This window comes from Ochotona princeps, chromosome 26 (genome assembly GCF_030435755.1).
Source record: "Ochotona princeps isolate mOchPri1 chromosome 26, mOchPri1.hap1, whole genome shotgun sequence".
Taxonomy (NCBI): Eukaryota; Metazoa; Chordata; class Mammalia; order Lagomorpha; family Ochotonidae; genus Ochotona; species Ochotona princeps.
In genome coordinates, this window is record NC_080857.1 from 27,869,320 (window position 1) to 27,892,168 (window position 22,849).

Genomic DNA, 22,849 nt, shown 5'->3' on the forward strand with positions numbered 1-22,849 from the left:
TTCAGGCATTTGGGAAAGGAGCCAACAGTTGGGATGCCTCTCTCTCTCTCTCTCTCTGCCTCTGAAATGGATAGATATTTTAAAGTAGGTTTTTTGAACTAAATATTGCAAAATGTTAAAGTGGTACATTGTGTCTGCTGTGATCTTGCTCTATGATTTTCTTTGTTTTTGAAATGTTGCATAAACTTAAAACCTAGAAAATGTAAAGGGCACTAAAAACCCCATTAGCAATGACCTAGACTGCCCCTTCACATAACTAGGAGCTCAAAGGGGAATTTAAAATCGCATGTCAGAGAAACTTGTTCAGAAACAGCAGTTTTTCCTGGGGTCAGATAATAGGAAGAGAATTGCAGTGGTGTGAGGAGAACAGAAGAGGGGAAGAAAAGTGTAATATTTTTAAACAAAAGGGAAACACACAGGTAGAAATATCCCTCAATAAGACCAATGAGAAAATGTCTAGAAAGTCATGCAAGTTGTAGTGTCTAGCTGACTCAAGCATCTTGCTTTGCAAGCCAATAAATGAAAAACAGATATATATGGCTCTACGACTTTCTGCACAACAAAGGAATCTTTTTTCATTCTTTTTAAGGCAGATATACAGAGAGGAGGATCTTCTGTCCAATGGTTCACTTCCCAAGCAGCTGCAATGGCTGGAGCTGAGCCGATCCAAAGCCATGAGCCAGGAACCTCTTCCAGGTCTCCCACACGGGTGATGAGTCCCAAGGCTTTGGACCATCTTCTACTGCTTATCCAGGCCACAAGCAGGGAGCTGGATGGGAAGTGGGGCTGCCAGGATTAGAACCGGCACACATATGGGATCCCAGTACATTCAAGGAGAGGATTTCAGCTGCTAGGCTACTGTGCCAGGCCTGGAAATCTTTTGATTTCTTTCATTATCAAATGATTCTATTATATTAAAGACAAATTTCTGATTCTGATTCCTTGGTAATTATTAGAATTAATTATGAAGAAATTAATGACTTAATTTGTTTGCAGTATAATTTGCCTCTAATCTATTGCTGTTAATGCTAGAGGGAACAGAAAAAGGACTTTCTCATTTTAAGCCTGTCCTTAACAATGTTCCATCATTCTGTCCTATTAATATCAAAAATCAGACTAAATACTGAATACCTATTTTATATCTGTGCATTATCACATCTATAGATTTTTCTTTAAATATGATCCCAAACTGTAAAGTAATAATAACAATACCAATCTCCTAGACTACAATGCTGTGCCTCTGAAAACTCCGCATCATTTTCTAAACCTTCCACTACTTCCCAGCATTTCTAAAGCAGTCAAAGTATCAAGCACATTAATGTCATAAAGCATTTAGGCAACAGATTCTGAAGCTGGGGCAGAATATTTACTGCTTTCCTTCCACAGTTCTGGATAACCAGGGACCAAAATGGCAAATGCTATTAAATGAAGGACTAGCCAATGGAGACAGGCTGTGGTCAGGCTGATATCAAAAAAGCAATGAGAAAGTGAAGCTTCAGCTTTGCAAAGAAAGGAAAGGTACGATGAAGTAGTTAAGATGCAGCAACAGTTATGTCATGTATTACATTCCCTGCCTTTTACTCTCAACTGCCACCAGCAACCCCATGAATATTGACAGTTAAATGTTTTGAACCCACACAAGATTGAAATCAACCATCAACTGAGAACTGGAGAATTTTCTTGTCTGAATAACATGAGACTGGTAATCTGATGAAAAATCAAATTATATCATCCTGCCTTCAAAACCAGTGTTCTATTTTTTAAGTACATTCCATCTAGTCAGAGACTATAAAGTTCTATAAGCCAATGTACTTGGAACACATTAATATCATTAGCGGACTATTTCAGGAATGAGTGAGCATATTTCTTGGAAACAAATATATGTCGTTAAAACACAGACTCAAAAAAAACCCCATATGACTAAAAACAAGGACGATTTTAAAATGTAATTAGAATGCTTTCTCCTCACATATCAAAGTGTCATTGTCACTTTGTGACTGAGAAGTTGTTTGAGATTTGAGTCTTTCAACCCAAAGCCCATCGTGGGGACAGACAGCACTTTAAGCAATCTTTCTGCCTCTTAATCATGGGCAACTGCTAAATGAAGTGTATCTATTTTCTCTGTTACATTACTATTGGCAACCAGGTCTTCAGTAAGTGCCCAGAAATGTTGCCATGGTTACAAAAAGCCTTCAGTATCCCACTTGTTTTGGGACAATTTAGCTTAAAATCTATTGTGGAAAAAAATATGGCACATTAAGGAACATAAAACCAAGATGCAATGTTATAAAAAGAATTCAAGATTACAAGGCTTTTAAAAAAGTGCACGTAAAATCACTGATGAAAATACTACCTTTTCTGTGTATCTTCAAGTATATCTTTAAGTGGCCCATATACCATAGCTTGCATTGCTTCTTGGCATAAAGGGAAAAATAAGTGCATTAGGATTCTTTAAGACCGCTCACTCCCAGGTAAAGCAACCTCCCCCCACACACCCCCACACACCCCTATTAAAAAAGGAAGAAAGAAGAATGAACACAGGTGCCTGAAAACTGACATAGCACAGCCCAGTCAACTACTGATCTGAGTTTCATAGGCCCTCAGCACATTTAAATATTTTGGCAAAATATAAGAATATGAGCTTTTGTTCCATGGCTGTAAGACATGTGGAATAAATTCATAGGTAATGTCACCTAAGAGAAAGGAAAAGAGGGAAGGGAAGAGAATGTGGGGGAAAAGGGAGGGAGGGAGGGAGGGAGGGAGGGAGAGAGAGAGAGAGAGAGAGAGAGAGAGAGAGAGAGAGAGAGATGGGGTTCCCTCCCTAGAGGCAATGTTATTCCAATTAAAAAGCTGAAACTGAATTAGGCCAATGAAGACAGCCTCACCCTCAGCCTGTTGTGTTTTCCCAGTTACTACCACCACCAAAGGGCCAGGACATTCGAAAATTTTTGCATTCTCTTGAACAGATTAAGTAAATAACCAAGTGCTTTTGAAAGCCTGAGGGAGAGGCCAAGGCTTAGACTTGTGTCAATGTATTTCCCACAGTGCTTCATACATGTTGAGTGCTTAGCAAATATGAGCGTGCATCAAGAGGTTTTCAGAGGAGTAGGCTCTGCCATGCGGTAAGTTGGACAGCTCATGGTGATGTCCATAGCCCATCTCAGAGTGACCGGTTTAACTCAGAGCCTCCATTTCTGATCCAGCTCACTGTTAACACAGACCCTGGGAGGCTGCAGGCAATGACTCCTGCCACTCTTGTGGGAAACCTGGATGGAGATCTGGGCTCCTGGCTTCAGCCTCATGCAGATCTTGCTGTTGTGGATATTTGGAAAGTGAGCCAGAAAATGGAAGACCAATCTCTCTCTCTCTGTGTATCATCCTACCTTTCAAGTAGATGAAAATTTAAAAAAAAAAATTTCTAAAAGCTTGTGAAACTCTAAATAACAAGATGGCATATATTTCAAAATTTTCATTCCAAAATAAACTTATCTTTAAATTTCTTTTTTTTTTCAGGAAGTATCCTCATTTTGACTATTTTTAAAAAGTGATGGGGCTAGCTCAATAGCTCAGTAAGCTAATTCACCTGCAAGCCCCACCATGCATTTGGGTCCTGCTTTGTGTCCCAGCTGCTCCACTTCTGATTCACCTCTCTGCTTATCGCCTGGGAAAGCAGTGAAGGATGGTCCAAAGCCTAGGGGCCCTGCATCCATGTGGAAGATCTTGAGGGGTTCCTGGTTCCTGACTTAAGATTAGCTTAGCTCCAGTCATTGTAGCCTTTTGGGAAGTGGATCAGTAAAAGGAAGATTTTTGTTTCTCCTTCTCTCTGTAAATCTTCCTTTCAATTAATAATGAATAAATCATTTAAAAAGGAAGGAAGGCATGAAGGCAGGAAGGCATGAAGGAAAGAGAGGGAAGGGGAGGGAAGAGAAGGGGACGGAAGGGGAGGGGAGGTGTGGGGAGTGAAGAGGGGGAAGAAAGAAAGAAAGGCAGGCCTCAGGGAGTAGCCTAATTACTAAAGCCCTTGCCTTGCATGTGCTGGGATCCCATATAGGCGCCGGTTCATGTCCCAGTGGCACCACTTCCCATCCAGCACCCTGCTTGTGACCTGGGAAGGCAGTCAAGGACGGCCCAAAGCCTTGGGATTCTGTACTCGCATGGAAGACCCGGAAGAAACGCTAGCTCCTGGCTTTGGATCAGCTGAGCTCTGGCCATTGTGGCCACTTGCAGAATGAATCATTGGATGGAAGATCTTCCTCTCTGTCTCTCGTTCTCTCTGTATCACTGACTTTGCAATTTAATAAAAAAAGAAAAGTCATGATACAGCACCTCTCTATTTAAAGGTGTTTCTGTACCTATATTACCATTTACCATTGTTCTTATGTACCCAGTGCAGTGCAAAGAAGTGGGTGGGATTTAAAATCATAAGCTCTCAGGAAGAGATAGTAAGCACACTTTTCCCTTTGCTCCCCCTAGACTTTGTGTGTAACAGAAGACACAAGGATGGAAAGGTGCAGAGGAGAGATGGCAGTCCAGCCAGGAAAACCAACTCTTTTACAGCTGAGAATTCCCTGAATTCTTTATCTCATATATTCCAGCTTCAGGTAGTTAGTTAGTTAGGCAGGTAGGTAGGTAGGTAGTTAGGTAGTTAGGTAGGTAGGTAGGTAAGAAGGAAAGAAGGAAGGAAGGAAGGAAGGAAGGTAGGTAGGTAGGTAAGAAGGAAGGAAGGAAGGAAGGAAGGAAGGAAGGAAGGAAGAAAGGAAGGAAGGTAGGTAGGTAGCAAGGAAGGAAGGAAACAAAAACAAAAGAAATCCTACCAAGATTCCTCTCTTGTGTTTTCACTATGGAACAAAATCTTCAGCCACCAAGAAGTCAGAAAATCCAGCTGCACTCAGATCACAAAGACACATTAAGGCAGATGAATATAATAGAAGAAAAATTAACTGTTTGGGGAAGCACCAGAAAGTCCTGGGGTTAGAGCATCACAGATATGCCACATCTGTGGGAGAGGGCAGTATTCCTAGGAAGATCCTAATCCCAAGACACAGGGCACAACACCCGCTAAAGTGAAGGCACCTCTGGAACAGTAGGAAACAAACCTTCCAATGCAACTACAATGCTCCAGCAAATAATGAGGAATGAGGAATGGCAGGCTCCAAGTAAAACCCTCTCAGGCACAGGAAAAAGGGAGAGACGAACTGACAAAGCAGCCAACTTCTACAAAGCCCTACAACAAACTCCTGTCCTACATGAAATGCAGCAACACAAGAGTCTGTCTGAAGCCTTCATTGTACCACAGTGAACAACAGAATGAAAACCCAGAACAGATTTTGACCATAAACTGACACAAGACCCTCACACGCAAGGTCTAGCATTAGAAAGGGCATGCGTTATCTCAGGGAGAAATACCACAGACTCACTGTGCACATTAAGTTCTATTTTTAGCCATAAATCACAAACCAAGAAGTAAAGAAGGTAAGAAAGGAAAATAACTGATGAGAGATAAAACCATCAAGAAAGGCAAATGCAAGTATGACTAAGATACTGGAACTATCAGACAGGATATATAAAATAAACATGATTGACACACTGAAAGGAAAAGGAAAAAAAATCAATTGATGATGAATTTCAGAAGAGATACCGAAGTCATAAAATAACACCATTAGATCAAAATGGTAAAAATGAAAAATATGTCAATAGAGACAAAGTATTTTTGATGGACTGGCCCATTGGTAGACCCGACACAGTCAAATCAAAGACAAGTGAGCTTGAAGAAGATAACATCACAAACATCATCCAAAGAGGAAAAGAGAATGGTGAAAATATAATATTCAGGTGCTGTCAGATAACTTTAAATAGTCTAACATTTGTCAAACTGGAATACCAGGAAATAAAAAAGATCAAGAGATGAGGGCAGAAAAGATCTTGGCCAGGAATTTTTCAAAAGCAAGGAAAGATAAAGAAAAAATCTTGACATTCTCCAGAGGACAAAGGGTACATGCTTAGAATCAATTTTAATAATTAAAGTATATTTCTTACATGAACCTGTGAAAGCCACATGATAGTAGAGTATTAACACTGAAGTGCAAAAAGAAAATAACTCCACTCAAAATTCTATACCTAGCTGAAACATTTTTTAAACAAGTAAAAAATATTTTTCAAAAAAACACAAAACACTTCATGAGTAACATAAGACCACAAGAAGTGTTAAAACTAAGAGTGCTTCAGGGTCCAGCATGATGGCTCAATGGCTAAATCCTCACCTTGCAAGCAACAGGATCCCACATGGGTGTCCCGATTGCTCCGCTTCCCATCCAGCTCCCTGCTTGTAGCCTGGGAAAGCAGTAGAGTATGTCCCAAAGACTTGGGATCCTGCACCTATATAGGAGAGACCTGGAAGAAGTTCCGGCACCTAGCTTCAGATCAGATCAGTTCCAGCTATTGCAGCCATTTGGCAGTGAACCGGTGGATGGAAGATCTTTTCTTCTGTATCTTTTTCTCTCCATAAATCTGGTCTATCTTTCCAATAAAAAATAAGTCTTTTCTTTAAAAAGAGTGCTTCCCATTAATTAAGGTAAATAAAATAGCACAAATATTCTTGAAAAATAAGTGACAAATATTTTCCAAAGAAAAATTGAGATACACTAATACAGCATATTCTCAAGAAAATTCAAGCTTAAACATGTTTTAAATGATATAAATGTTAAAATCCTGTCATATTTAGTAGTTACAAGGGATAAATAGTCTAAATTATATTATAATCTCATAGCATACATAAAAAATACATGACATCAGTTTACACAAAAGCATAGGATGGAATAATTGTGATAGAATACTGCTTTAACATCAACATATTAAATACAAAGTAGCATAATAGAATTTCAAGATAAACCGGTCAATTAAATATATATGTTGAAATAGCATAGAACACACATGAAATGCGGTCACAAAAAAACTCATTCTTTAAAAAAAAACCAGCAAATCTAGGATTATTAAAGAAAGAAATGGAGCAAATAAAAAAGAATCTAGGATTTGGAATGATGACTCAATTGGAAAATAACCCCTCCACTCCCCAGTCACCAGGATCCCATATGAGTACAATGAAAGAAGTCCCAAAGCACTGGGACCCTAAACCCATTGGGGAGACCTGGAAGAAGCTCCTGGCTCCTAGCTTCTGACTGGCTCAGTTTTGGCCTTTACAACCATTTGGTGTATGAACCAGCAGATGGAAGAGATTCCTCTGTCTGTTCTTTTCTCTGTAAATCTGTCTTTCCAGTAAAAATAAATACATCTTTAAAAATAAAGTCTAACAAAATGAGAGATCTAAATTGAACAATGTCAGCAGTTATATTAAATGTAGATAGTTAAAACACATCAATTTGGAATGAAATGTTGTCAGACTGGATTAAAAAGACCAAATTATGCATTATGTGCAAGAGATGCAATCACAAAATAGGTGTAAAGAACAGAAAAGCCTGTATCATGCCAATACTAGTCCAAAGAAAGCTGGAGTAATTATCAAAGCATCGAAATAGAGTCTAGAATATTACCAAGATAAAAATGGTGTGTTGCATAATGACAAATAAATCAAAGCACCAAGAAGATGCATGATTCTAAAGTGTAAATGCATTTTCAACAGCATACATGGAACTTCAAACCACATCCAGTAAAAACTGATAAAAATGAAAGGAAAAAACTACCAAATCCAAGCCTAAAGGCTTCAGGGTTACTCGCTTTTATCCAAAGTGCATTATCAGTAGACAAAATTCAAGAGACGAGTAAGTATTAGTGAAATCTGAAATACAGCCTCCAGCATGTTAGAAAAATTTATAGAATATGCTTCCCAACACATGCTTCCAAGGGCACATGAACACTCAGCAAGCCAGAACAAATTCAGGGTAATGAAACCAGATTTAACTAAGCTTTTAAAACTAATGTGATACAAGCTATGTGCTCAGACCACAATAGAATGAAACAAGATATCAAGCACAGAAAAATGTTTAAAATAGCCCCATATTCATAATTTATACAATTAAATAGTCAATGCATGAAAGAAGAAACAAAAAGGATAATTAGAAACTTTTAATCTTAACAAAATAATGGTAAAACATATTAATATTTGTTGGATAGAGAGGAAAATTCAACCTTAAATGATATTAGAAAAAAGAATTAATTCGACTAAATATAAGAAGCAGGAAGGTAAAACTAAAGATATTAGCAGAATTCAACGAAATTGGAATATAACAAATACTGAAACTGCCCATTTTTCAGCTACGAACTGAGAACAGCAGCCATATCTGTCTCCAAAAGTTGATACAGCACACCCTGTTGTTGTTCCACTGTTGCTTATTATTTGATGTCCTACTATCAAATGGACACTGAGCTCACAACCTAGGGTTCAAGGATCAACTCACAGCACAGTCATTCTCCTGCAAAAGGTTACAACCTCTTGAGTAAGCAGGCTCTGAATAGACAAATGAACACGAGTGCCTCACCATCATTTGATTTCAAAACACCTGCATAACTAACAAGAGTGCCACACCTGTTGGGCCAATAGCACATTCATTTCAAATACGACATCGGCAAAAATTGTCTAACACAGTAATGGAATTCAATACAAAGGGAATAGATACAAATTTCAGTCCAAATATTTCTAGAATTATTTCTAGATTTATTTCTCTTTATTGGAAGAGAATAGATATAGACAGAAAGATCTTCCATCTACTGGTTCACTCCCCAAATGAATGCAATGGCTGGAGCTAAGCAATCCAAAGCCAGGCATTAGAAACTTCCTCTGGGTCTCCCAAACAGGTGCAAGGTCCCAAGGCTTTGGGATATCCTCTACTGCTTTCCCAGGTTACAAGCAGGGAGCTAAATGGGAAACGGAATAGTGAGGACATGAATCAGCCCCAATATGGAATTCCAGTGCTTGCAAGGTGAGGATTAACCTACTGAGTCATCATGCTGGACCCCAGAATTATTTCTATGGATAATTTCAAACACTTAAAATAACAATTATTTGTAGTTTAATAGAATAGAAAAACTATTAACCCACTTAATTTTCACCTGTATATCCTAAAATGTCAATATCACATTAGTTTAACACCAGTGAGACTGGTCTATATTCAAAATGCTACTCACAACAATTGCTGGTGTGGATGTGGAAAGAATATAATATTGTATAGAATATATTGAATACAATATTGAATATACAATATTCAATATATATAATATACAATATTGAATAGAATATTGTATACTCCTTGGCTACTGGTGGGAGTGTAGGCTAGTACAACCAGGATTGAAGTGAGTATAGAGAGTGCTAAGAGAACTGAAATTTGATCTGCAGTGTGACCCAGTTATCCCACTGCTGGAATAGACCCAAACAAAATGAAATCTGCACATGAGAAAGGGATATGTAATCCTCTATTTACAGCAACACAATAGCAAAAACATGAAAACAACCCAGACACCCATCAAAAAAGGAGTGGACAAAGAAAGTGCAGTACATTTACTCCACATAATACTCCTCAGCCATTAAAAAAGAATGACATTCTACCATTTGCAAGCAAACGGTTCCAACTGGAGACCATTATGCTCAACAAAATCAGTCAATTCAAAAGGACAAGTATCATATGTTCTCTCTGCTATAACGCAACCTACAGGTAAAATATAATATCAATAGCCTTTTTAGTACTGTTTTTGCTATATCCCATGGGTTTTGATATATTTGTTTTGATTTTCATTTCTTCAAAATATTTTTCTCATTAATTTCTCCACTGACTCATAGGTCATACAGTAGCATCATTCTCTTCAACACGGTTTTTTATTTTCTTTTTCATTTCTTCAGTGACACACTGATCATTCAGTAGCATGTTATTTATCTTCATGTTGTTGTTAATGTTCTATTCTTTCATTTCTGTTGTTGATTTTGTTTTATGGCTTTTTATTAACAGGGTGTATAGTAATTGTATAATAGAGACTATCACATTCAAATGTGAAGATACAATGCATTCTACATCTCTTTCCAAATCAACGATAGACTCCCAATTAAACTGTTAAATACATCCTGACAATAAGATGATGGACTCTCTGCCATTATCCATACCTACAATGTCACGAAAAACTTAAAGAGCAGATGATAGACTTAGTGTTGTTTATGAACGACTACTCTACTGTAATAATATGGGGAGGAATCCGTAGGGGGTGAGGTTTGGGGGGAAGGTAAGGGAAACCCCAAAGCCTTTGGAACTGTATCACGAAATAATAAAAAAAATTGTAAGGTTATCTAAGAAATCATTGTACATGGATAAAGAGGCAGAGAAAAGTCTGCTTGTTCCAATAAGAATGGAATTGATGACATCGCTTACATAAGTAATTCACTATGTATGCATTAATACTACCTAGACACACGAACCCAACTTGTTTCACTTGTATATTCCTTAATCAGGTAGAAATCCCAACATTACAGGACTACAGTATTAGAAGCAGGAAAGATTTATGCTGTAAAACACTACAGATAATTTTACCAAATTAGTAATATTTCATCCTATTTGTTTTATCCATTTACTGACAGCCCCAAATGCACTAAATTCTAACAGCATAAAGCTTTACAGGCAGTTTCTATAAAATGTGTCCTTAGTATTCAAGGCTAAAAGAAAATCAAGCTATTCTTGTTTCAGAGATTTCCTATCCACTGTCAGCTCACATCACATCTCCATGCAGCACTGAGAAGTGTTCTTGGAGTGCTATCAACTATAAATTCTGCAACCAGTATGGCTTTTTGCACAGGATTTCACACTGAATAATATAGTAACATCTAGAAATCCCTAAACTAGAGGAAAAAAAGAGAACATTTAAAAAGTTATTTTTAAAAGCATGACATGTGCACAAGAGGCCAAACCACCCACAGCCTCATTTGCCCCACTTCACTTGCTGAGAACTATTGTTTGAGAATACGAACTTCACAAACATGGTTCTTCCAAAGTTTTACAGATTGGGAAGGCTCCTAAGGATCATATCTCTTCATCACAATCCAGTATGACAGAGATATATGAGAAGGAAAGATGAAGTCGATATGATAACTAAAAGCAAGTCAAAATGAAAAATAGTCATACTTTTTGGAAAAATCCAGAGAAAGTTATTATTGGCTAGCCTACCTTGATTTTTTCCAGTCCCATTTTGTAAAGCATCAGGAAGTTGGCTGTCAAAGCCATGTTGAAGGTCGTGTTTTTGATCGTCAGGGCATTCTTCCTCAGCAATGGAGGAAAGTGTGCATGTTGACTTCTGGTCATCTAGAGTCTGATCAGATCGCTGGGATATCACAGAACATGATGAATTTGCATTTTGGCAAAGCTCGGTGCCCGAACTTTGGGCATATTCCTGCAAACCACTGTCACTACACGAGTCATGTTCCACATCAAGAAACAAGGACCTTGTGTCCTCTTGACTCCAGCCATTGTCTTGAACTTCATCTTCACAATAAGTTTCCTGAATCTGAATATCATCAAAGTCCTGGTCTGGTTGTCCACTCAGATGAGAGTCTTGTTTGCTAAAGTTAGTAAATGAAGCTGATAATGTATCTCCTGCTTGCTGGAGAGCTTCATAAACACGAGATATCCAGGAAGAGAAAGGCTGTAAGAAGTTGTGCGCATCCTGAGATGCCATGGCCAACACCATGGCCAGTTGTCTGTAGTCACAAATTCCCTTCAGCACTCTACAATTAGTGTGAACTGTGCCATTAGCATGATGAGAAACTAATTTGGAGGTCTCCTTAATGGCTATGAATATTTCACTTTCAAAAACTCTCAGCTGAAACAGAGGAAACAAATATTTTATCTATTAAACATACAATTTCAAATTCATCACCAGTTAAATACAGCGTGAGGACAAAAGATTAACACAGGCTTTTAAAAACTGTATTATTTTATGATACAGTTCCATAGGCTCTGGGATTTCCCTTACCACTTCCCCAAATCCCCACCCCTCTCCCGTCGATTTCCCCTGTATCATTACAAGTCAGTCCTTCATAAGCATCACAACATCACCCAGCTATTTAAGTGTATCCTGACATTGTAGGTATGGACAATGGCAGAGAGCCCAGCATCCTACTGTCAAGATATGTGTAACAGTTTCATTGGGAGTTCATCTTTGATTTGGAAGTAGAGATGCATACTGCTTTGTATCTTCACATCTGGATATGACAGTCTATTACACAGTTACTGTATATACTGCTAAATGAAAAGCCATAAAACAAAATCAACAGCAGGAAGGAAAAATAGAAAATTAGTAACAATAACATGAAGTCTAAATGTAGATTTTAAGATTTATTCCACTTTTATTTGAAATCTATTTTACGGTTCCCACTGGTTCCCACTCCTCAAAAGGCTATAACAGCTAGAGCTGAACTGATCCAAAGCCAGGAGTGAGGAGCTTCACTTCTTCCAGGTCTCCCCTATGGGTGCAGAGGCCCAAGTGCTTGAACAATCCTGCTCTGCTTTCCCAGGCTATAAGCTGGGAGCTGGTCCAGAAAAGGATTGGCTACATAAGACAGGAACCAACACCTACATGGGATGCTGGTGCTGCAGGAGGAGGATTAGCTGGCTATGCCATCAACCCGGCCCCTAATGTAGAGTATTTTAATACTTCTTTCTCTACATGGACATGTGCTAAGCTTCATCAGGAGAACTGAGTACTAGGCACATGTACTTAGAGAAGCTCATCCCCTATAGGCTATATTTAGTGTGAAATACATACATCTTGATTATGAGTCTGCTGGCCAGGATATTTCAAAATGCTAGAAAGGTTGGCTATTTCCTAAGAATTGCAGATCACATTCAGATTCTGCAGTCAGATGAGGCAACTAGAGAACATTGCTTTGGGACGCAAAGGCTTATCCTTTCAAAGGAAATATGTGTTTGGGATTAAAAAGCATTAAGCACGTTCTAAAATAGATCTTTATATTTTTGTGCAGTTTCTAGAAACTATATTCATTCTTGGGGAGCAATCACTGAAAGCATAAGTGTGGCAAATGGATTACCCAGCTTTCCGGAGGCAGATCTCTCACTGCCTTGGCTTCTGTTCCAAGCTCCCGGATATAGACACAGACCTCTAGAACCTGTGCGATTTGAGGTGTACTTTAATCCTCCAGAAGTCTCAGGCTGAAGGAAGCAGCTATAGGACATCATCAGAACCCTAGGACATGATGAAGACTATGAAGACCCTGAATTAAACACCTACGTTTTTATACGCATACATATGCATGAGTACAGATATTCTGGCTGCGTATATATCTTAATGCTATTCCACTTCTCATCAACATTTCAGAACGGATGTTACAAATGACTGCAATACCTAAACTTACTGCTTGAATTTTATTATCTTACTACTTTTATAGCACTATTTTCCTTCTAACTGAATCCTGCAGCAAAATCCCTTAAGTTTTAGCCCTCCTCGACGTCAGGGTGTTTTCTTTGACATGACAGCTCCCACTCTCCCAAGAATTTCTTCTTAGACATGCATAGACACATGGATTCATTCAATAAGCAAATATTGATTAAGCACATGCTGAGTTCTGGGCACAATGCCAGATATAAGATAATCCTTGGGGCTCTATCTCTGTGGATCCCGTGTGTCAGTTAAGGGGGATGAACTGCCTTTATTCCCTCCTCATCACACCCCTTGCCTCAGTCTGCTAATGAAATAATTTGTCTTTTCATCTCTTCCTTGCATTTCCATTAACTATATACAGATTCCAAAGCTTTGTGGGAAATTGAGACACTTATTTTCACCCAAAACATTTTGAAATTTGTAGCGTTATCATAACATACATTTTCCAAGGAATTTTTGAAGGCACCTCACTTACATGGATTTCATACTTTTATGCCAAAATAAGAGCATATTTTCATTAAATTTTCCAATTTTTCTTTTTAATTTTATTATTTATTTTTATTACAAAGTCAGATATACAGAGAGGAGGAGAGACAGAGAGGAAGATCTTCCATCCAATGATTCACTCCCCAAGTGGGCACAATGACCGGTGCTGTGCCGATCTGAAGCCGGGAACCAGGAACCTCTTCCGGGTCTCCCACGTGGGTGCAGGATCCCAATGCATTGGGCCGTCCTCGACTGCCTTCCCAGGCCACAAGCAGGGAGCTGGATGGGAAGTGGAGCTGCCGGGATTAGAACCGGCGCCCATATGGGATCCCGGGGCATTCAAGGCGAGGACTTTAGCTGCTAGGCCATGCCGCCAGGCCCAATTTTCCACCAATTTTTCAAAATCTCCTCTTACATGCAACTACTCATCATCCTGTGGCCTTTCTTCCTTCTTCTGTAAACACCAGCAGAGGGAATGGCCAATTCCTAAGACTGCATTTTACCTCTTTAGACCTCCAAACCACATACTTCCAACCCTTTATTCAATAATTCTTTCCAGACTAGTTAAACCAGTGATTTGCAAACTTCCATGTGTCAGTATCAACCATGAAACAATGAGAGCCATCAGGGCAGTGCAGGCATTTGATCTGATGGTTAAGGCACCGTATGGGACATCCACATCCCACAGATGAGTACTGGAAATCAAGTCCCTGCTCCACTCCCAATTCCAGCTTCCTGTTAATGTGTATCCTTGGCGGGGAGGCAGCAGTGATGGCACAAATATCTGGGTCCTGTCACCCATCTGGGAGACTTGGATTAGCTCCTGGCTACTGGCTCCAGTAGGGCTCTGCCCCAGTTGTAGGGGTTTGGGAAGTCAAGTATCAGATTTGAGTGCACTCTCTGTCACTCACTCTCCCCTCTTCCATCTCTCAAATTTATGAACAACAAAAAAATAATTTTAAATTTTTTAAATACACATATGTCCAGATTCCTTGAAGAAATAGGCCTGGCCTTGACATGTGTTCCTCGCACGTGTTATGTACTCAACAAATATTAGTGAATTAAACCTACTTAGAGTAAGTTCAAATGATACTAAGCAAAGTTATCACATGAATCCCTTTCTTGGTAACATCACAGGATTTTTCAGTTTCTGTCCCACCCATTTTGCCACACAAAGATTTTTGTGGAATTGCCTTCCTCCACAAATATTCTGTATAAACTAACATGTTTCAGATCATATAAACCCAGAATGTTCTTCAACTTTTATCAACCACAAAGTTCAGAGCCCTATTTTTCATCCTGAGCAGCCAGCAACACGATGGGAACTTGGTCATTTCTAACTACACCTTGCTGAGAGTCTTTAGTGCCGTCTCTCACTAGCATGTGAAGCTTTTAACAAAGGGGTGATGCTTTTCCCCAACTTCTTCTGCCTGCAACATCTTCTCTGCCAACCACATGGTAGGCACTAAATTTGCTTTCAGAGATGAAACCTCTACTGTTTCCTTAGTCAACTCTCCATATACAATCAAAATCTTGGCTCACAGGGATCTAAGTTCTACACAATATAGGTCTCTTCTTGGCGTGGTTTGGTATTCACAGTATTCCTCTTCCAAAGTGTCTAAAAATGCTGGAATTACATTTATGCTTCACAGCTCCAGAATACACAGGAAGCAGGGATTATTAATATGTTCACTGAATGAACTAATGAATTAACTTTCAATGAGTATGCTTAAAACACAATAAACCCAATTCTTCCATTATAAACCAGAGCAAATGAATGAGAAGATCTCTAACAGTTCCTTTCTGCTCGAAAATCCCAGTAACTTATCAGTTGGGGGAAGAAAGCATTATCATATTTTGGTTGGACACATGAACAGGGAAGTTGCCTTTTCAGGGACTGATTGCATACTTTTCATCAATAATCACTGTCAAATAATCATGGAGTAATTGAAAAGAGATTAAATATTGGGACAGGAGGTTAGCCTAGCAGTTAAGATGCTGGTGTCTCATAATAGACTATCTAGGTTTGATACTTACTCTCAGCATCTGACTCCAGCTTCCTGCTAATGCACACTCCAGGGCGTGGGGTGGTGGGGCCAGCACATAACAGCTGAAGCAATTGGGTCCTGCTACCTACATGGAGTACCTGCAGTGAGTTCCCTGAACTCCTGGCTCTGATGAAGACTAGACCAGTCATTTAGGAGTGAACCAGCAGATAGGAGTTCTGCTTCTTTGTTTCTCAAATATTTCTTTGAAAGAACTCAAACTTAGTCTCCATATAAAAGAGTGCACCACTGCTACTTCCAAAAGATACTCACAAGGGCAAAACACCCAGAGCTACAGCCTTGAAAATTAACTAGCTGACAACATTGGAGATCTCCCAAAGCCAGACGGACTCCATGCTAGCACAGTAACCATGAAGATATCTTTGTTCCATAGGCACGTTCCAAGCTCTCCAAGGGTAACGCCAGATAAGTGCCCAGGTTTCTTGTTCTTTGCATGCTTTCTTACAGCTAATGAGAAGACAAAATGGATTTTGCTGTCATTGAGATTTAAAACACACACACACAAGAAAAGAAGACAGCCCATCTCCCTGGATTAGAAGGGAAAAATGCATTTATGTCTTACAATTGAGAAGGCTCATTCTTACAATTAAAGTAATTCATCACACTTCCTTTTGAAGAGATCCTTAAAACAAGTTGTGTGCATGTGTGTTTGTGTGTAAACGTAAGATGGGAAGATTTACATCCCTTTATAGTACTCACATAGCAGCTAAGAATTAATAACAATTGATAAAAAATGAAAGGAAAGCCATAAATACATCAGGAATTTTAAAAGGTCATGAAAAATATAAATAAAAGATGAGTTTAATTTGCTAAGCCAGCACACTCTGCCCACATGTGTCCTAAAGAGAGTGGCCATGCTTCCCAGGAGCTGCCATAGAAGCTAGATCCAAGATGGCTGAACAGGGTTTAACTACACTGGCTTCAGTGATCCTGGGATACAAGAAAAACAACGGAAGGACCATATTTCCAGGGGTCTGGCTGACAGAAATATCTGCTGAAAAAATGGCATAAGAACAAAGACTTCTTGGAACAAGACAGGAGACAGACACTGCTGTATACCACTAGCTGCAGGTTGTGAGTCACCATTTTACCAAGTCAAGGTATGAAGAAAACTGCTCCACACTCCACCTCTTACAGTTTTAGATGAGAAGGGATTCCATAGTGGCCCACTAACTTCTAATGCATCCTGGGGGCTGAGTGGTGATTGAGCACCTGATGAGCATGGAGAAGGGAAGCTACATTGCCCCTACCCTTACAGAGCCCCAGACTCAGCAGGGAACAGATCTACAGATGGCTCGGATTAGCTCCGACCAGAACCAATCAATGTCAAAGTCAGAACAACTTGAGGGAAAACCTGCATACTGCAACTGTGGGAATTTGGGGACATTAGCCCCAGAACTATGCTTTTGTCCTATATGAGCCAGAGGGATTCTCCTTACCTTCTTGGGGCTAGCACCAACAGCAACCTCCCCCTGCCCAAAGCCTATTTTCAATCTAAGGGATCTGAAAAATTGACCCACTACATCCTGCAACATCAGGACTTTACCAGTTAATTCTAGATTTCTCACTCACACTGGAATCTACCTGGTAGCGCTTTGCAGGAACGAGCCTGCATTCGTATCCAGCAGAGCAGAGGCTTCAGTGGGACTGCAATAGGGTTCACCCCACATCCTTTAGTCCCAGGACTATGCTATTAGTGTTATAAACCACTACACCAGTTAGACTGTTTTTAGTATGACTGAAGCAGGGGAACATCTACATCGCACAGTCGTTGAGTCACAGTAATTGCTGCCACAAGCCCTGGTATCATTCAGGCTTACCAGTGAGACAATGGGATGGCCATGTTTGTCTTCCTCAGCACAGAAAACAAGGTCCTGGTATCAAACACGTTAGATTGACACTATATGTGGACCAAAACCACATACCATAGGAAACCCAAATTTATCACAAAGCCACAATTCAATCCCTGTGAACCACAACACATTAGACCACTGTGTCACTTAGACACAACCGACATTTATTAAGGCTAAGAAATCAACCGAAGACTATGCCCCTGGATTCACCTAGCACCAAAGCCAAAGCAACAAGCCAAGTGCTATCCTTCAACCAAGCCAAATCATAAGCCCCTTTCAAAAAAAAAAACAAACATCTAGTCCATTAAGAAGAAGGGACAATTACACCAGATGCACACACATCAATACAGGAACACAGGAGCAATGAAGAAGTTAGGTGTTATAAGGCCCCTAAAAAAAACAAATAGTCTCCAGAATTAGATACTGAGCTTGAGGAAATATTTCAACTATCCCATGTGGATTTAAAAAAATATTTCTAGTATTAAAATTCAATGCAATGCAAGAAATGCAAATGGACAGGCTAGAGAAATGAGGTAACTTATAAGCAATGTGAACGAAATCAATCAGAAGATGAAAACCAATGAGAAGTACCAAGTGAAAATTTTGGAGATGAAATCTCCAAAACAAATTCAACTGAGAGTTTGGGCAGCAGAATAGACCAAGTGGATAAAAAGATTTATGACTCAAAAGAAATAAAGAGAAAAACAATTTTAAAGAATGAATATAGTGTAATGTATGATACCAATAAATGACCAGCTATTCGTATTGTAGGTATTCCTAAAGGATAAGAAAATGGAAAAGGCACTTAGATGCTGATAAATGAAATGGCTAAAAATTTCCATAGTCTTGAAAGACATATGAACATCCAATACAGGAAACTCAAAGGACTCCAAGCAGAATCAAACAAATTTTTTTCAAGAAATTATAAATGAAATTAGCAGAAGGGCAAGCAAATAATCCTAAAAACAGGAAAGCTTCAAGTTACTTGTAAAGGAAAACTAATTAGATTGATAACAAAGTTCTCAGGATAAAATTTGTCAGTCAGAAGAGAGTGACATAAACAGTCAAGATTTCAATGCCTGGCGGCGTGGCCTAGCCGCTAAAAGTCCTCTCCTTGAACGCCCCGGGATCCCATATGAGCACCGGTTCTAATCCCGGCAGCTCCACTTCCCATCCAGCTCCCTGCTTGTGGCCTGGGAAAGCAGTCGAAGACAGCCCAGTGCATTGGGATCCTGCACCCACGTGGAAGACCTGGAAAAGGTTCCAGGTTCCCGGCTTCAGATCAGTGCGTACTGGCCGTTGCGGCTCACTTGGGGAGTGAATCATCGGACCAAAGATCTTCCTCTCTGTCTCTCTTCCTCTCTGTATATCTGACTGTAATAAAATGAATAAATCTTTAAAAAAAAAAGTCAAGATTTCAAAACTATTTGAAAACACAGAACAAATCAAACTCTACAAAACTCTCTGTATGGGACCAGCATAGCTTTGATATCAAAACTGAACAAATACACAAATAGACATCATCTTTAATAAACATAGATGCAAAGATTCTAAAAAATTCTACCAAGCTGAATCCAAAACTACACCAAAAAATCACACGTCGTGGTCAAGTGGCAGTTACCCTGGAAATGAAAGGGTGGTTCAACATTCACAAGTAAAAAAACATCATAAATCACATTGATGAATGAAGAACAAAAGTCACATGATCATCTCAGTAGATGTAGAGAAAGCATCTGGTGAGATTCAACATCCCTTCATGATAGAAGGAACATAACTCAAAATTATAAAGGTTAGGGTGGTAAATAGCCTAGTAGCTAAATTCTCTCCTATCTTGTCCTGAGATTCCATATGGATGCTGTTTCATGTCCCAACTGCTCCACTTCCCATCTGGTTCCCTGCCTGTGCCCTGGGAAAGCAGTAGAGGATGGCCTAAAGCCTGGGACCTTAGACCCAAGTGGGAAACCTGGAAGAATCTCCTGGCTTCGGATCACTCAGCTTCAGCCACTGCGGCCATATGGGGAGTGAACCAGCAGATGGAAGATCTTTCTGTCTCTGCTTCTCTCTGTAAATTTGCCTTTCCAATAAAAATAATTAAATCTTTTAAAAAGATATAAAGGCTATATATAATAAATAGCTAATATCATATTGAAGTAAAAGAAAAAAAAGCTGCACGTATTTCCCCTCCGATCCAAGATAAGCCAACTGATTTTTGACAGAAGTGCTCAGATCATAGCATGGAGTAGGGATAATTTGAACAAATGGTGCTGGCTGGTAAAACCGGATGTATATACATAGAAGAATGAAATTAGATCCGCATCTTACACTATTTATAAAAATCAACTCAAGATGGATCAAACACCTAAATTTAAGACCTGAGACCATGAAGTTGTTGAAAGACGACTGAGGGGAAATGCTCAGACATTGGTGTAGGGGACAACTAATGACCAGCAAAAAGCTGCAGAGGATGACCCAAGTACTTGGCACCCTGACACCTACATGGGCCATCCAAATGAAGCGCCTAGCTCTGAGCCCTGTGTTGGCCATTATAACCACCTAAGGAGTGAACCAGTAGATGAAAGATATCTATGCATGTGTGTTTCTGTCTCACCCTCTTTGTTTTTAACTAACATTCATAATACATACATATTTTAAAAAAATAAACTATACATGAATTGCAATTTTTTTTGCAACAAATACCTCTACCTTTTAATTTCATTTTCTGTAAAGGTTTTCAAGGTCCCAAGGGTGGTCCTCAGATAATCAAACCCCTTACCAAAAATCTTCTGCAGATTCATCAATGAAGTGTGTTGATATTTAGCATTTTTGAAGGAGAAATAACTTGGAAAATCCACTCTTTTCATTCTTTACTGAGTTACAAAGGGCAGTCCTAAGTGTAAGTCAAGAATCTGGGGTTTATTTCTTCTCATAGCCAGTTGACTTCCTTGTGTCATCTCTAAGATGCTGTTCATTATTAGTGACTTACTACAATGATCATGAAGTTAGTTAAGTCTATTCTTTTTATGACAGTTAATGCTTTTGAGAGAAAGGCACTTTTGCATTACCTTGTATAAATAAGATGGTTTAGAAATATGAATAATTCATGGAGTCAAAATAAGAAAAACAAAATGGGCTGCAGTCCATCTTCAATACGAATCAGTCTACAGGTGTTTTATGTTAAGACCAAATTTGTTGTGTGGGTAGAAGTATGTGTCATTGAGATGAAATATCTTCTGTAGTGTTTGTCCAAGATGTGTTCTAAATGTGAGCATCCTAACAAATGTAAGAACGAATTCCTGAGGATTCAATATGTGCAAAATAAATACATACTGTCATTGCTAAGACATGGACAATCCAATATAACATTTGTCTCTGGATTTCAGGGGAGCAATTAATCTACAGTAAAATATGCAATTGTTTTATCATCAAAAAGATAAGTCTAATTCATCATCAGTGAGAGAAATGAGATCACATGAAAGAAGAAATCAGCCAAGGAATATGGAATCACACACATAAGAAAAGGCTGACTTGGATTGGCTCTTCAGTTATCCCACAGCACAGATCAAATCACATCACCCAAAAAGTTTTACACATCTCATGCATAACTTACAACTCACAAAAGAAATTAAATTACATCATTTTATGATTGGAAAGGCAGATTCACAGAAAGAGGCAAAGATATTCCACGTGCTGGCTCACTCTCCAAATGGCTGCACTGACCAGAGTTGAGACGATTTGAAGCTAGATATCAGGAACTTGTGCCAAGTCTACCAGGCAGGTACAGGATCAAAAGGCTTTGGGCATCCTCTACTGCTTTCCCAGGTCACAAGCAGGGAGATGGGCAGTGGAGCAGCCAGGATACAAACCAGCACCCATATGGGATGTCAGCACTTGCAGGTGAAGGATTAGCAAATATGATCCATGACACCAGCCTTAAATCATGTCATTTTTCAAAGCCCCTGGAGCTGAGTCAAATATTTATGATGGCACTTCATAAAGTTCACAAAAAGGGAATGGAATCGTGACTGTGGAGTGGATTAGGCTGCCACATGGAATGCCCTGTTCCCATATCAGAGTATATGGCTTGAGTTCCAGCTGCTTTGCTTACTATCCAACCTCCTGCTAATGTATCTGGGAAGTTAGAAAATTGTGGCTGAAGTATTTGAGTTCTTGACACTCACATGCAAAAATCAGATGGAGTTCTAGAAATCCAATTTTGGCTAGGTCTAGTCCTGGCTACTCCAGGCATTTTGGGGGAGTGAACCAGTGTATGGAAGATCCCTCTCCCCATATTACTCTGCCTTTCCAATCTGTAAAATCACTATTTTTTTTTAAGTTGAACTTAATGCAGGAATTTTTAAAATCTATACAAATAGGAAGTTTTTGAAAAGTTAGTGGAAATATATTCATAGAGAAAACTATCCATGGCTTTCAAAAACTTTTTGCACCAAAATAAGCTCACATTTTAATTCTGTTTTTCATGAACTTGTTGAGGCACTTTTGTAATAGATACTGAATGACAGGTATTCATTATCAAGGCAAATTTATATTTTGAAATGTAAAACTACACATTAAACTTGTGTGATAATTTCCCTGATAGGCTAATACCTCAGAAAAATGTGCCAACATGTGATTTTTTTGGACAATTTATATAAATAAAACTTCTTGTAAAATACGTTAGCTTTCTCCTTCTATGGTTTAAAAAAAACAGGACCAGCACTTTAGCATAGCACATTAAACCTCCACTGTGGCTCCAGTATCCCATGGGTGCCAGTTTGAGTTCCAGCTGTTCCACTTTCAATTCAGTTCCCTGCTAATGATTTGGGAAAGCAGTGGGAGATGGTTCAAGTGCTTGGGCCCCTGCCACCCATGTAAGAGACCCAGATAAAGCTCTTAGTTCCTTGCTTCAGCCTAAACCAGCCCTGAATTTTGCAGCCATCTGGGGAGGGAGCCAGCAGAGGTAAACATCTCTGTGCCACTCTCCTTTTATCCCTGTAATTTTGCCTTCCAATTAAAAGACAAATCTTAAAAAAAGAGGCAGAGGAAAGTAAGTGATTTGCC

General features: G+C 39.2%; 1 protein-coding gene across 1 annotated transcript in view; it reads right to left on the reverse strand.

Moving 5' to 3' along the window:
• Positions 1–11,770, reverse strand: part of SYT16 (synaptotagmin 16) — an 85,942-nt gene extending 74,172 nt beyond the window's left edge. The window contains exon 1 of the mRNA XM_058655308.1: positions 11,157–11,770. Coding sequence (XP_058511291.1) covers positions 11,157–11,676 — 520 coding nt within the window. The 5' untranslated portion in view covers positions 11,677–11,770. The remainder of the gene's footprint in view (positions 1–11,156) is intronic.
• Positions 11,771–22,849: the final 11,079 nt, after the last annotated feature.